Source organism: Neofelis nebulosa, chromosome 1, assembly GCF_028018385.1.
Source record: "Neofelis nebulosa isolate mNeoNeb1 chromosome 1, mNeoNeb1.pri, whole genome shotgun sequence".
Taxonomy (NCBI): domain Eukaryota; kingdom Metazoa; phylum Chordata; class Mammalia; order Carnivora; family Felidae; genus Neofelis; species Neofelis nebulosa.
The window spans coordinates 140,013,512-140,026,593 of NC_080782.1; the positions used below are offsets into that span (position 1 = coordinate 140,013,512).

General features: G+C 42.0%; 1 protein-coding gene across 8 annotated transcripts in view; it reads right to left on the reverse strand.

The window, feature by feature from the left end:
• Positions 1 to 13,082, reverse strand: part of ZNF475 (zinc finger protein 475) — a 62,060-nt gene that overhangs the window by 8,897 nt on the left and 40,081 nt on the right. Inside the window, exons 2-3 of one of the 8 annotated variants that reach the window (XM_058738047.1) lie at positions 10,774 to 10,890; positions 216 to 301 (exon numbers count right to left, since the gene is read on the reverse strand). The exons of 5 other annotated variants lie outside the window; for them this stretch is intronic. In XM_058738047.1, the coding sequence (XP_058594030.1) occupies positions 216 to 301; positions 10,774 to 10,889 (202 nt within the window). In that variant the 5' untranslated portion in view covers position 10,890. Of the gene's footprint in view, positions 1 to 215; positions 304 to 10,773; positions 10,891 to 13,082 lie in introns of those variants that run through there. 2 more of the 8 variants (XM_058738056.1, XM_058738075.1) reach the window with 2 other exon arrangements.

Here is a 13,082-nt window from a genome sequence, read left to right on the forward strand (position 1 = left end):
CTTAAGAAAAAAAGTGAAGCCTAAGCAGAGCTCCTGTAGGATGAACTTAGTCTTCTAAGTATGAGGCAAATCATTTTCAGAGAACGAAGAGATTCAGTTTCTGGGAAACAGACAGCAAAAATTACTGAAAGTTTTTGCAAAAAAAAAAAAAAATCTGGAATTCTCCTGGCACTGCAAAGAATGTGATACTGATTCAATTAGGGAATAATACTCACCAAATAATGGAAAGACCCGGTTAAGTTGAGCTGCAAGAAATTTCAGCGGAATGAAATGACCTTTTCCAGTGTGTTCATAAGTAGCACTAGGTGGTATGAAAGCAGAAACAAATTTGAGTTGGTGGTGTGGTTCTCTCTCCCCCAAAGGAATAATCAGGGTAAAATAAGTAAATCAGGGTAACGAATCAGGGTAAAATATGTGCCTATTTTAGAATCAGCCAGCTTTTCACTAAAGCTGTTGGGGGTTATACCTGTAGTGGAAACAGAGCAAAATCAAAATAAGAAGGGAACACATTTCTGGTTTCTGCACACCTGAGCCGACGTGACAGATTCTAGAGGAGTAAAGCCACTAACATACACCAAGCAAAACGGAAAATGGAGTTACTCCTGAGAGGATCCGTGTTTTTAAAAAAGCACATTATTTGCTAGAGGGGAGGTGGGGAGGGGATGGGCGAAATAAGGTAAAGGGGATTAAGCGGTACAAACTTCAAGTCATAAAATAAGTAAGTCATGGAAATGAAAAGTGAAGATTGGGAATATAGCTGGAAATACTGCAATCGTGTTGTATTGTGGCAGATGGTAACTATGCTTATCGGGGTGACTACTGAGACTACAGGCTTGTGAGCTCACTGTGTTGTATACCTGAAGCTAATATAACATTGTATATCAGTGATACTTTGATAATTAAGGAAGAGTAATTTTTTTTTAAAAGCACATTTGAGGGGCGCCTGGGTGGCGCAGTCGGTTAAGCGTCCGACTTCAGCCAGGTCACGATCTCGCGGTCAGTGAGTTCGAGCCCCGCGTCAGGCTCTGGGCTGATGGCTCGGAGCCTGGAGCCTGTTTCCGATTCTGTGTCTCCCTCTCTCTCTGCCCCTCCCCCGTTCATGCTCTGTCTCTCTCTGTCCCAAAAATAAATTTAAAAAAAACGTTGAAAAAAAAAAAAGAAAAAAAAATTTAAATAAAAAAAATAAAAAATAAAAGCACATTTGAGGGAGAACATTTTTCTTCTATTACTCTATACTGAATTACGCCAATAAGTTACATTCATCAGAAAATGGCTAACTAGTTTTTAGCCATCTTCTTTATTAGCCATGTAATAGGGTCTAATGCCTGCAAAGTGACTTTAAAAGTATTTGAGGAATTCAAGATGTAAGAGAAAGGATAAAGCTGAAGCAAGTCTTTTCAAAATACCCAAAAGTTCCTTACTATATTTTATAGGTTCATTTACTTGAAGATTAATTAAATACAGGGTTTTTTTTTTTAGTAAAAAAAAAATGAGAAGTTCGTCTCTTCACTTTGAGAATAATGAATATTAATATTCCACATGGAAAGTATGAGCCAAAATCGAGTATTTAACCAAGCATATAAGCAAAATAAATGGCACGGGTCATTAATGAAGACATTCACGTCACATCGTCAGAAGGTTTCTTTTGGAAGGAAAAATGAGAAGAAAACAGGCAGATGCGGAGGCCAGAAGACAAGCACAAAATAACTTAAAGGGATGTGGGAGAAAATTAATACCATAAAAGGGCTAAGATGTTCTATATTATATTTTCCAAAGCTTGCTCCATGCGCTATATTTGTGGTTGAACTGCATTTGAACCTGCAGTTCACTCCATGTTCTTAGGTTTTCAACATTTTACTCCTAAGCCTGCTCTCAGCTGAAGAGAAAAATGCATCCCCCGGGGCGCGGACCGGAGATAAGAGAACCTCTTTTATTTTTCATTAGTTTCACGATTGTCAGTCTGAAACTTGCAAAGAAGGCTGAACCATCTCTATCTTGCCTTCACAGCCACAGGGTTCGCTCTTCAACCTCTTTCTCTGGTGTTTTGAGATGGAGGTGGGTGTGGGGAAGGTGGAGAGGGGAAACAGAGACAGGAGCCCCCTCCTCCACCCCCACCCCCGCCGAAAGGGCAGAAGGCCCTTCTTGGCTAATGAGCTAAGGTGATAGGGCACAGCAGAGAGAGGAGGCAGAGGCAGGCAGGCAGGTTTGCCCTGTGCGCAGGGCTGTCTACACCTGGGACCTTGCCAAGGCCACGGATTCCAGGAAACTGTAATCAAAGGAAGGCAAAGAGGAAGCCGATAAGTCTAAAGTTCCCGCAGAGCGAAGGGTTAGATCAACAGTTTTTCCTGTCAACATTTCAGATATTTCTGGGGTGAGGCGTTGCTTTTTTAACATCGAGGTAAAAGATTTTTTTGAAGAAGTTCATCTCTGAATCTGTATAAGCACTTTCAGGTGTGAACTCTTTTATGGGGGGGGGGGCACCTAAATGCCCCCTCCCTGAAGGTTATTAGCGCTCATCACGATTTTGCTTTTGCTTCCTACTTTCCTGGGAAAGTCTCCCAAGGCTGGATGTGGACAGAGGTGCTTGAACACTTCAGGGAAGCTTTTAGATGTGTGTATTTCTTTTAACTTGAATCCACTAACTTTCATATGTTTCCAATCATTTTGCTGGCCACTATTGGCATTATCATTTTATTTTCCATGCATTTTTCCCCCTCCTTTTTTGTTAATGTCTTCTCTCTGTCGGGAACACTTCATGTTCAATCTTTCAGGCGGGGAGGGTGCAAGGCAAAGGAAAGTGGACATTTAACAACTTTTCTCCTAGTCAGTGTAAGTGACCGGTCATCCATCTACTCACTTTTACAATTTAAAATAAGTAGCTGTCACAACATGTGTTGGCAAGGATGTGGAGAAAGGAGAACCTTCTTGCACGGTTGGTGGGAATGCAAACTGGTGCAGCCACTGTGGAAAACAGTACGGAGGTGCCTCAAAAAAGTTAAAAATAGAGCCACCGTATGATCCAGGAATCGCACTACTGGGTGCTTACCTCCAAAAAATAAAAACACTCATTCAAAGAGATATATTCACCTCTTCGTTTATAGCAGCATTACAATAGCCAAATTTACAATAGCCAAATTATGGAAGCAGTCCAAGCATTCATCAATAGATAAATGGATAAAGATGTGGCATATTATATAATATATTATATTATGTTATATTATTCAGCCATAAAACAGAACAAGATCTTGTCATTTGCAACAACGTGGATAGAGGTAGAGAGTATAATGCTCAGTAAGTGAGTCAGAGAAAGACAAACACCATATGATTTCACTCATATGTGGAATTTAAGAAACAAAACAGAAGAGTAAGGGAAAAAGAGAGAGAGAGGCAAGCCAAGAAACAGACTCCTTTTAAAAAAAAATGTTTTTATTTGTTTTTGAGAGACAGAGTATGAGTCAGGGAGGGGCAGAGAGGGAGGGAGACACAGAATCTGAAGCAGGCTCCAGGCTCTGAGCTGTCAGCACAGAGCCCGACCTGGGGCTCGAACTCACAAACCGCGAGATCATGACCTGAGCCGAACCCACTGAGCCACCCAGGCACCCCTCGGAGCCACCCAGGTGCCCCTGAAATAAACTCTTAACTATAGAGAACAAATTGATAGTTACCAGAGGGGAGGTGGGTGGGGGATGGGGGAAATAGGTGATAGGGACTAAGGAGGGCACTTGTGATAAGTACCGGGTGATGTAAGGAAGTGTTGAATCATTATATTGTATACTTGAAACTAATGTAACACTCTATGTTAAATATACTGGAATGAAATGAAATGAAATGAAATGAAATGAAATGAAATGAAATGAAATGAAATGAAATGAAAATAGCAGTAATACCACCTTTTAAATAATGGAAACAGAATAAGGACCACAAAGAGAGTGTTTTAGAATTAAGCAAGGTATTGATACAGGAAGAATAGAAATAGTTCCAGTGATCCTAGATTAGGATATCGATTTCAGTAGCTTCAGACAGCTCTCAGCGACCTCCCTGACAGCTCAGGCTGAGAGGAAACCCCAGTGACCCTCACTGGTAGGTGTATAAGCCATGGAGCTTATAGAAGGAGGTATAACACCTGGTGTAAGGGGAAAACTATCCCTAACATGGTGTTATCGCAAGAATCTTAATGAAAGAGATACTGAAAAGTAAAACCAAAGTTATTACTAGCAGTTTTACTAAAGATCAGAAACACTCTACATTTGGGCTTTTCTTATATTAATCCCATAATGAAAACTAAGTAGTAATAATGTGAGATTACAGTTGTGTGACATTATTTCTAGGAGATTTAGGGGAACACAAGCCAACGATGTAGCTTTTTGGAGATTTGTGATGAAATTGAAATTAGTAGCATTTGACGGGCAAGAGAAATTAGTAATATCTGATTTTTATGGTCCTCTTTCCAGACAATGCACAGGTATACAGAATTATGGATATGATTTTAAATGAATGCTGGACTCCCTCAAAGCTGCCCATTAACCCCGGGCAGTGAGCTGTTGGATCTTCAGTCAGAGCCAAACCTTTTTTTTTTTTCCCAAATAGATGCTCTTTTGTGTAAGGATCCACTTGGCACCATTTAAATGCCTCAAAAAAGTGCTGAGTTGAAGCAAGAACTTAGGAAATACACCCCCTCTGGCTTTAGGGTGATCTTAAGCTCTGCTCTACCTGAAATAGTCAGTATGATACCTCCTGTTTTGACTAAGTGTTAATAACAGGGCCTTCTTGTATTCTCTAAGGTGTCCCCATTTAATTAACAAATTATAAAATCACTCTACTTCTGATACCTTCTGAAAAACATTATTTAATAAAATATAAGCAATCAAGGGGTGCCTGGGTGGCTCAGTGGGTTGAGTGTCTGACTCGATTTTGGCTCAGGTCATGATCTCATGGTTCGTGACTTTGAGTCCCCTGTCAGGCTCTGTGCTGACAGCTTGGAGCCTGCTTGGGATTCTCTCTCCCTCCCTCTCTCTCTCTCTCTCTGCTCCTTCCCCACTCACACTCGTGTACTCTGTCTCTCAAAGATAAATAGACTTTAAAGAAGAGTAAAATAAAAGAACATATAAGCAAACAAGAGATGACACAACCAGAAAAGCTCCAAAATACTGACACCATGACTCTAAGACTGGCAATGAATCCAGTAAAGCATAGAATGAAAGCAAAATGACCCTAGAAATTGTGGGTTTGAGACAGTATAAAAAGAGCATATCCTGACATATGAAAATACTTTACCAAAACTTGTCGACAGAAGGAGAGGGGCAAAGATGTCAGTGATGCTAAATTCTTTACTGTCATGGCAAACAGTCACGTAAAATAGTATAAAATGAAGACATGGAGCTGACTTGTTTTCAAATCTTCTGATAACTTATCTTGGTTTTGTGACTGTAATGGATCCTTTAAAAATGAATATTCTTTAGTGAAGAAATCCTTTTCTAAAGTTCAACAATGCCATCACTTTCCCTTTGTTTTCTTTTGTCAAATTCAAGTAAAATCAACTACAGTATTTGTTTTTGCCTTTATAATATCTGTATGAATAACTTGGATGTGACGATCTTAGTCCTATGAAAACATCTGCATCCGTATTTATTTATATATGCTGTGCACAGAGAAGGGTGTCTGGAATGATAGTCACTTAGGTCAAACACAAAGGGGCTTGGGTTAATTTTTATGCCAATCTTTATACTTTCCTAATGGCTTGAGTTTTTATAATGCACTTGTGTCATTTTTATAAGAATAATAAAATAATAGGGGCGCCTGGGTGGCGCAGTCGGTTAAGCGTCCGACTTCAGCCAGGTCACGATCTCGCGGTCGGTGAGTTCGAGCCCCGCGTCAGGCTCTGGGCTGATGGCTCAGAGCCTGGAGCCTGTTTCCGCTTCTGTGCCTCCCTCTCTCTCTGCCCCTCCCCCGTTCATGCTCTGTCTCTCTCTGTCCCAAAAATAAATAAAAAACGTTGAAAAAAAAAAAAAAATTTAAAAAAAGTGCCTCTTCTTTAAAAAAAAAAAAAAAAAAAAAAAAAAAAAAGAATAATAAAATAATAAAAAGAATGTCAACTCCAGGGTCAAAGCTTAAGTTGGGATTAGGTAATAAAATCAGTCCTAAAAGGAAAAATCAAGTGGAGCTCAAATTACTTTCTGAAAATTCCTTAAGTAACCAATAAAAAATGAGAATCAAGGCTGTGTATAGAATACAGTCTCGATTGTAACCAATTAGTAATTGGAACTAGAACTAATGTTACAAATGAATACAGTTTTGCAAAGTATAAAATGAAAGTATAACACAAAATGAAAATATTTACAGTATCTTTAGTTGCATTATTCCAAGAATACCATTTTATTTTGTCAACTGTTTGTAGCTGAACATATATCAGTTACATGCTTATATGATGCAACTTAACTGAAGCCCTTGACTTCTGCTCCATTATTTAAAAAAATAGTAAAAAAATAAAAATAAAAAAGGCCTGGAAAAAAATTCTGAAGCCAAGATTTAGCATGAATTTGTTTCCATTTTAGGGTAATCTAACTATATTTTCCAGATATTTTAATGTAATTCAGGCTCATGTCTCTGCCTTGGTTGCATTAGCCAAAATACGAATTCAGAAAGAACTAAATAGGACCATACGGTATTAGCCATCTTCTGCTGAGAAGCGTCAGTGAAAGAGATAATTTGGGGGACAAATGGAGCGAACCATCCCCCGGGTCCTGTGTTGCCCATTTGTGACTGGACTAGGAAATCAACTTACAATTTTTGGCCTCCCACCTGCCCCCTCTGTTCTCTGCACTTGACTATGTGTTTTGTGCAGACTTAGCCTGTCTGATGTGGTATCAGGAATTTCTGTGGTTCTCCATGGTACAGAATAAAGGCCAGACACTGAATGCTGACCTCATTCATGCCAACCTTAGCCCCATGAAACAGGTCCCTAGCCCCACCAAACTCGGCCCCAGTCCCCAAGCCAGAGCCCACAATCCTCAACTTTGCTACCTCCATGACTTTGTTTATCTGCTTCTTCCAGCAATAACTCTTTAAACTGAGGACAGCATCTTCCCCGTGCTGGAGGTCATTGGGCACGCCAAGCCTTAGCTTTCCTTAGTAATGGAGAACAACATAGCAAGTACTCGTTCAATTCGAAGGCAAGATTTGTAAGTGCTGTGATAGATGGAGACCCACAGCGGCCTGCTGTAGGGAGGCAAGGAAGAATTTTGGCCAAAAGTCAGTCAAATGGGCTATGGAACAGGTAGAAAGGAATATGACCTATTCAAGTGTTTAATATTAATGTAGTAAGTTGAGAGGAACGCGTTGAAGTCGATCACAAAGACTGGTTAGAGAAACTATGCGAGGAGCAGTCTGTTCAATACAGGTGGGCAGTCCTTGAGAACGCAACGGTTGGCTCTTCAAAGTGTGTTGACACCTTCCCACCTTGGCCCTGACCCCAGACTTCCTGTCATTAGAAGCTGGCCGTGCCTCAGATGCTGGGTAGTGATATGCCAGAAGGTACTGGCAGCCAGCACCTTCTCTGCCCGCAGAACTGTATCAGCCACAGCTAAGGCACTGGGTTGTGAGGGGCATCAGGCAGAGAGAGGGCAATGAAAAAAAGTAATGAGACATGTCTTGATCAGATTGAGACCTGAGTGTGAGGTGAGGACCTTATACCTTAGAGAAAGAATCAGATCCAGGAATGGGCCAGATGGGACACTTCATAATTTTCCTATATTAAAACATCTTGATCTCTTTCTTGTGGAAGAAATACAAACTGGTTCTGCTTGCACTGAAGGAGACAGGACTCTTCAGTGATAATAAAAACAGTAACACACCTGGAAACACCCATGAATAGATAAAGCATAATACTGCCATTCAACGGACTATTACTCAGCAAAAAAAAAAAAAAAAAAAAAAAAAAAAAAGTGGGGCATATGGGTGGCTCAGTCAGTTAGGCATCTGAGGGGGTGTAGTTCAGTGGTAGAGCATTTGACTGCAGTTAGGCATCTGACTTCGGCTCAGGTCACGATCTCATGGTTTGTGAGTTCGAGCCCCCTGTTAGGCTCTGTGCTCATAGCTCAGAGCCTGGAGCGTGCTTTGGATTCTGTGTCTCCCTCTCTCTCTGCCCCACCCCCAGTCATACTCTCTTTCTCTCTCTCTCTCTCAAAAATAAATAAACTCTAAAAAAAAAAAAAAAAGTACTACCATTGCTTGTGCCAACATGGATAACACACAGAATCATTATGCTGAACGAAGCCAAACACAAAAGAGTCCATTACTGCCTGCTTCCAGTGGTAGAAAATCCTCACTAGGCTGTAGGGCTTAAAAATCAAATCAGGGGTTGCCTGGAGGGGGAAGGAAGAATAAGGGGTATATGGAATCTGTGGGGGTTCTGTATCTGTTTTTAAGTTTATTTATTTATTTTTGAGAGAGAGAGAGAGAGAGAGAGAGACAGAGAGAGAGAGAGAGAGAAAGCATGAGCTAGCAGAGGGGCAGTGGCCAGAGGGAGAAGAAGAGAGAAGATCCCAAGCAGGCTCTACACCGTCAGCACAGAGCCCGATGTGGGGCTCAAACCCACAAACAGCAAGATCATGACCTGGGCTGAAATCAGGAGTCAGATGTTCAACTGACTGAGCCACCCAGGCACCCCAAAGATCTTCTTCCTTTATCTTGATTATGGTGGTCATGTAACAGGTATATAAAACTGTGAAAACTCAGTTTCTTGTTTGTCTATCATTCCTCAGCATAGCCGGTTAAAAACCTCTCACACAGACCTAGTTTAGGCGAGTATTTTGCATTGCCGAGCTCATGGCATGCAGTCGGCTCCAAGTCAGCAGTACACATTGTCAGAGGAAATTGCAGAATCAAATAATGGATTTTACAGTGACTTGTGCCAGGCACTAGAGACTATTGTTAAGTCATCTAGATTCTAAACCCTTTAATTTGTCTCCTGAGAAATTCCTGAAAAAAGAAAAAAATAAACACCATTGAAGAAAACGGGAAAAAGAAAAAGGGACTGGAGAGAATTACAAACTGTTTCACTGTTTTGTTTCTTTTTTTTTTTTTTTCCAGGACATCAATTTTTTTTTTTTTTGCCAGAGACAATGCACCAGGTGGCAACCCCATTCACATACAATTTCATCCAGAGAAGTCCAATTCTAGATTGCCAGGCCCTAGCCCTGGGGCAGAGATGAATAGTTTGAAAGCCAAGGCTATCCCTCTGTGCCCATGTGCATGGCATCTGGTCTGTTTGAAACATTACTGACACCAGTTTCTCATCTTTCGGCAAGAGTAACTTCAAAGTCCTTTAGTATGTGAGTGAGTGTGTGTGTGTGTGTGTGTGTGTGTGTGTGTGTGAACCTGTGCACAAAAGACACAGGTCAGGTCAGTCACTTTCCTCAGCTGATGTCAGGGATATCGAAAGGCTCCCTTTGCCTCACACTATCTCATTCCTTTACATTTTCCTTGGCTTTGTCCTTGCCTCCCCTCCAACCTACCGTTATCTTCTTTAAGCTCATTCCCCTCAAGAGGAAAGAGAGAGAGAGTGTGCTGAGACCTTTGGTTCTAGAAGGGTCACAAGTACAATTAGTGACCTGCTACCAGGGAGCAGAAGCAGCCTCCCATATTTGCGCACTGGGAAGCAGCAGTTTGCTGGGTTTATCTGCTGTCATGGAAGCAGTTGGCCTATTCCTTTTGAGAAGGTCATTTCATTGGGGCTGTGTCAAAGCAACAATATCAAAATGCAAAAGATGTCTTTTTATTACCAAATATGTATGTAAATGAAATGCCTGCCTTTTTCCTCCAAGTGACATGCTTCACACACTACTTGGACATGAAACCAAAAATGCAGAAAGTGTAATTGTCCTTTTTTTTTTAAGGGTGCATCATAACATCCCTACATCAAAACAGCCATATCTTGGGCTCATTTGGGGACTTCCATTAACCTGAGTCGAGTCAGAAAGGAATCAAGGAAGCCAGGGGTGAGAACATCTTGAAAAAAGAAACCATCCCTGTTGGTCTAAACCATGACTTTGATGAGTACAGTAGAAAAAGGTGCCCCCCCGCCCCGGGATGAGCACTGGATGTTGTATGGAAACCAATTTGACAATAAATTTCATATTAAAAAAAAGAAAAGAAAAGAAAAAGGTGCCTGAGCTTAAGACGCTTTCAACCCATCTAGTTGCGATCATTAATCTCTAATGATTTTTGTAAAGATGCAAAATTAAAAAGTGATGCCATGAGAGGGATACACATGATAATCCTTCCCATCTCAGGACTTGGCCTTGGGCCTTTCTCAGGTCCCACATATAGATCAACAATATGTTGATGCATACTGTATGTCTCAGAGTGTGACTGGTAATGAGCACAGTATGGCCAGTCTGTAAGTATCTGCATTGAATCAGATTGTTTCCAACTTTACAAACCCAGTAAAGCAATAAGGTTCTAAATGTTGATACTGGCACCAGGGTGGCGCAGTTGGTTAAGTGTCCGACTTCGGCTCAAGTCATGATCTCACGGCTTCTGAGTTTGAGCCCCACACTGGGCTCTGTGCTGACAGCTCAGGGCCTGGAGCCTGCTTCGGATTCTGTGTCTCCCTCTCTCTCTGCCCCTCCCCTGCTTGTTCTCTCTCTGTCTCTCAAATATAAACATTAAAAAATTAAAAAAAATATATTGATACTGAAGTTGCGTTGTGAGTGGGAAGAACGTAGCCACACCTACTAAAAGCACAGCTTGGGCTTCTGGAAGGTTGAGACCTACCCTAAGTGGAAATGCATCTGGAGGAATGGGCTGTCTGTCAGGAGGTGATTCAGTGTAGCCCAGATGTTGTTGCTCAGGAAGAATCTTCCGGTTACAGGCCATGTGCCAGGCACCATGCTAGGTATAGAACTTAGGATGAGTTGGGATGATCATACTTAACTCCCCACCTTTACTTGGGAAATATTTTTTTCACTTTTTCCAAAGCTCTTTCTCTGGTAAAGTAGGTCAGGTGGACAGATCCCTATGTGGCACGCACAGAGCCCACACCATGTGGGGTTAGTCAAGACGCAGGGACAGGGTGACGAAGGTACCCACTGAGTGGAGGAAGCATTTCTTAACCTCTCCACCCACTGATATATTTAAACTCAACCTGTAAGTTCTGAAAACTACACTCCAGATTGGGGAATCTCTCTAGGATCCTGTGCTTTTTGTGGCCCTGTAAAATTCTTGGATGGATTGGTTCCTGGATATTTGACCCACACTAATGGCCTCATTGTTCTGGGGATTCCCACAGGTGACCCAAATAGATGTTGGTGGCTGGAGTGAGTTACCCTGTGCTCAGGCATGGAGTGTGGGTGCCAGGGGTCCATGCACACAACTGTCACACAACTATGTGCGGCCTTTCATGGGTCTTTCACGACTCAGTCTGTCCCCATTATAGCATCTCACCCAGACTGCCCCCCCAGAACTACCTCCCTGCTGCCTCATACTCGGGATCTCAGACTGTAAACTGTTGGATCAATGACCACGCCACCCAATAGACAGGCATGTTCTACCTGACCAGCACAATGTTCTCAAAAGTTTTAAATGTGACATCTTTAGGTGGGACTTTGTGTACATAATGCCACAGACTCTACCGCTCTCCATTGCCCTAAAGGCAGCCTGACCATCCCTGAAAGCACCAGAGCTTATGGCTCTGAGGAGCTATTTCCTGCACACTCTCCCCAGTAAGAGGTATTTGCCTTATATCTCATTTCTAAGAAATCAGCTGCACTGGTGGCTAATTGACATTAATGTGCCAGGGGCTGAAGAGGGTTTGTGAACAATCTAGAAAACGTTTGCCTTTTAGCTGGGATGTACTGCAGAGTCAGCGCTTTGAGTCAAAGGAGTGAATCTCAGACTGTGGAATTAAAAACTTGTCAGGGGGCGCCTGGGTGGCCCAGTCGGTCGAGAATCTGACTCCTGGTTTCACCTCAGGTCATGATCTCACAGTTTGTGAGTACGAGCCCCGCATCAGCCCTTTCCCCACTTGCTCTCACTCAAAAATAAATAAACATTAAAAGAAAAATAAAAACTCGCCAGGTATCATAGAGGTGTTTTAGAAAAAGGGGGTACAGTGACGATGAACAGATGGTCATACTCAAAATTCCCTGCTTTCTTTGAATATAAGCACTGAGTCAAGTACAATGGAACTTGGTGATGGGAGTCTTGAAGTACACCGTTAGGTCTTAAGAAGCTCCTATTTTAAGAGGTGAGCCTCGTGTCCAAGGCTGCATGGTAACCGTGGGCACAGTAACTGTGCTGGGGGCCCACTCCTGATGGCTGGCTGCCAAAACAAGGGTCTGAGGGACTGTGCAGCTCTTTGGATGGCTATCATTCCATTGACAGTGTTCCTCTCTCTGCATGACAAAATTCAACATAAAGAAGTTGGGGCTTTGCTGCTGTTTTAAATTTTCCACACTCCTGATTCCTTCCATTAGGGCCAAATAATTGAAATGTCTGTGGTAAGTGCACAAGGCATATCACAGAAGGCAGAAAGTTTGGATGGGAAAATAAGAGGGAAAGCTTTTCTCCTCTGTACTTGAGGAGAAAAGAAGAAAATCTCTTTTAGAAATCCTTGTGAATATCCCAGGGGCACCTGGGTGGCTCAGTTGGTTGAGGGTCTGAATTTGACTCAGGTTATGATCTCACAGTTAAGGAGTCCAAGCCCCACATTGGGCTCTCTGCTGACAGCTCAGAGCCTGGAGTCTACTTCAGATTCTGTGTCTCCCTCTCTCTCTCTCTGACCCTCCCCTACCCATGCTCTGTATGTTTGTCTCTCTCTCAAAAATAAACAAACAGCAAAAAAGCAAACGAACAAACATTAAACAAAAGAGAAATCTCTGTGAATATTCCAGTATCGGAAATATCTGACCAAGTAGCAGCTAATAATTACCCAGCACTTTTAAGCGCCAAGATTTGTACTAACCACTTAACATGCTTTAACGGGCAAGAATTCTCATTATAATCCTCTGGGCAAGACTCAGTGCCCTTATTTTGCAAACCAGGAAACTGAGGCACAGAGCATTTAGGCAAGTAGTAAAACTTGT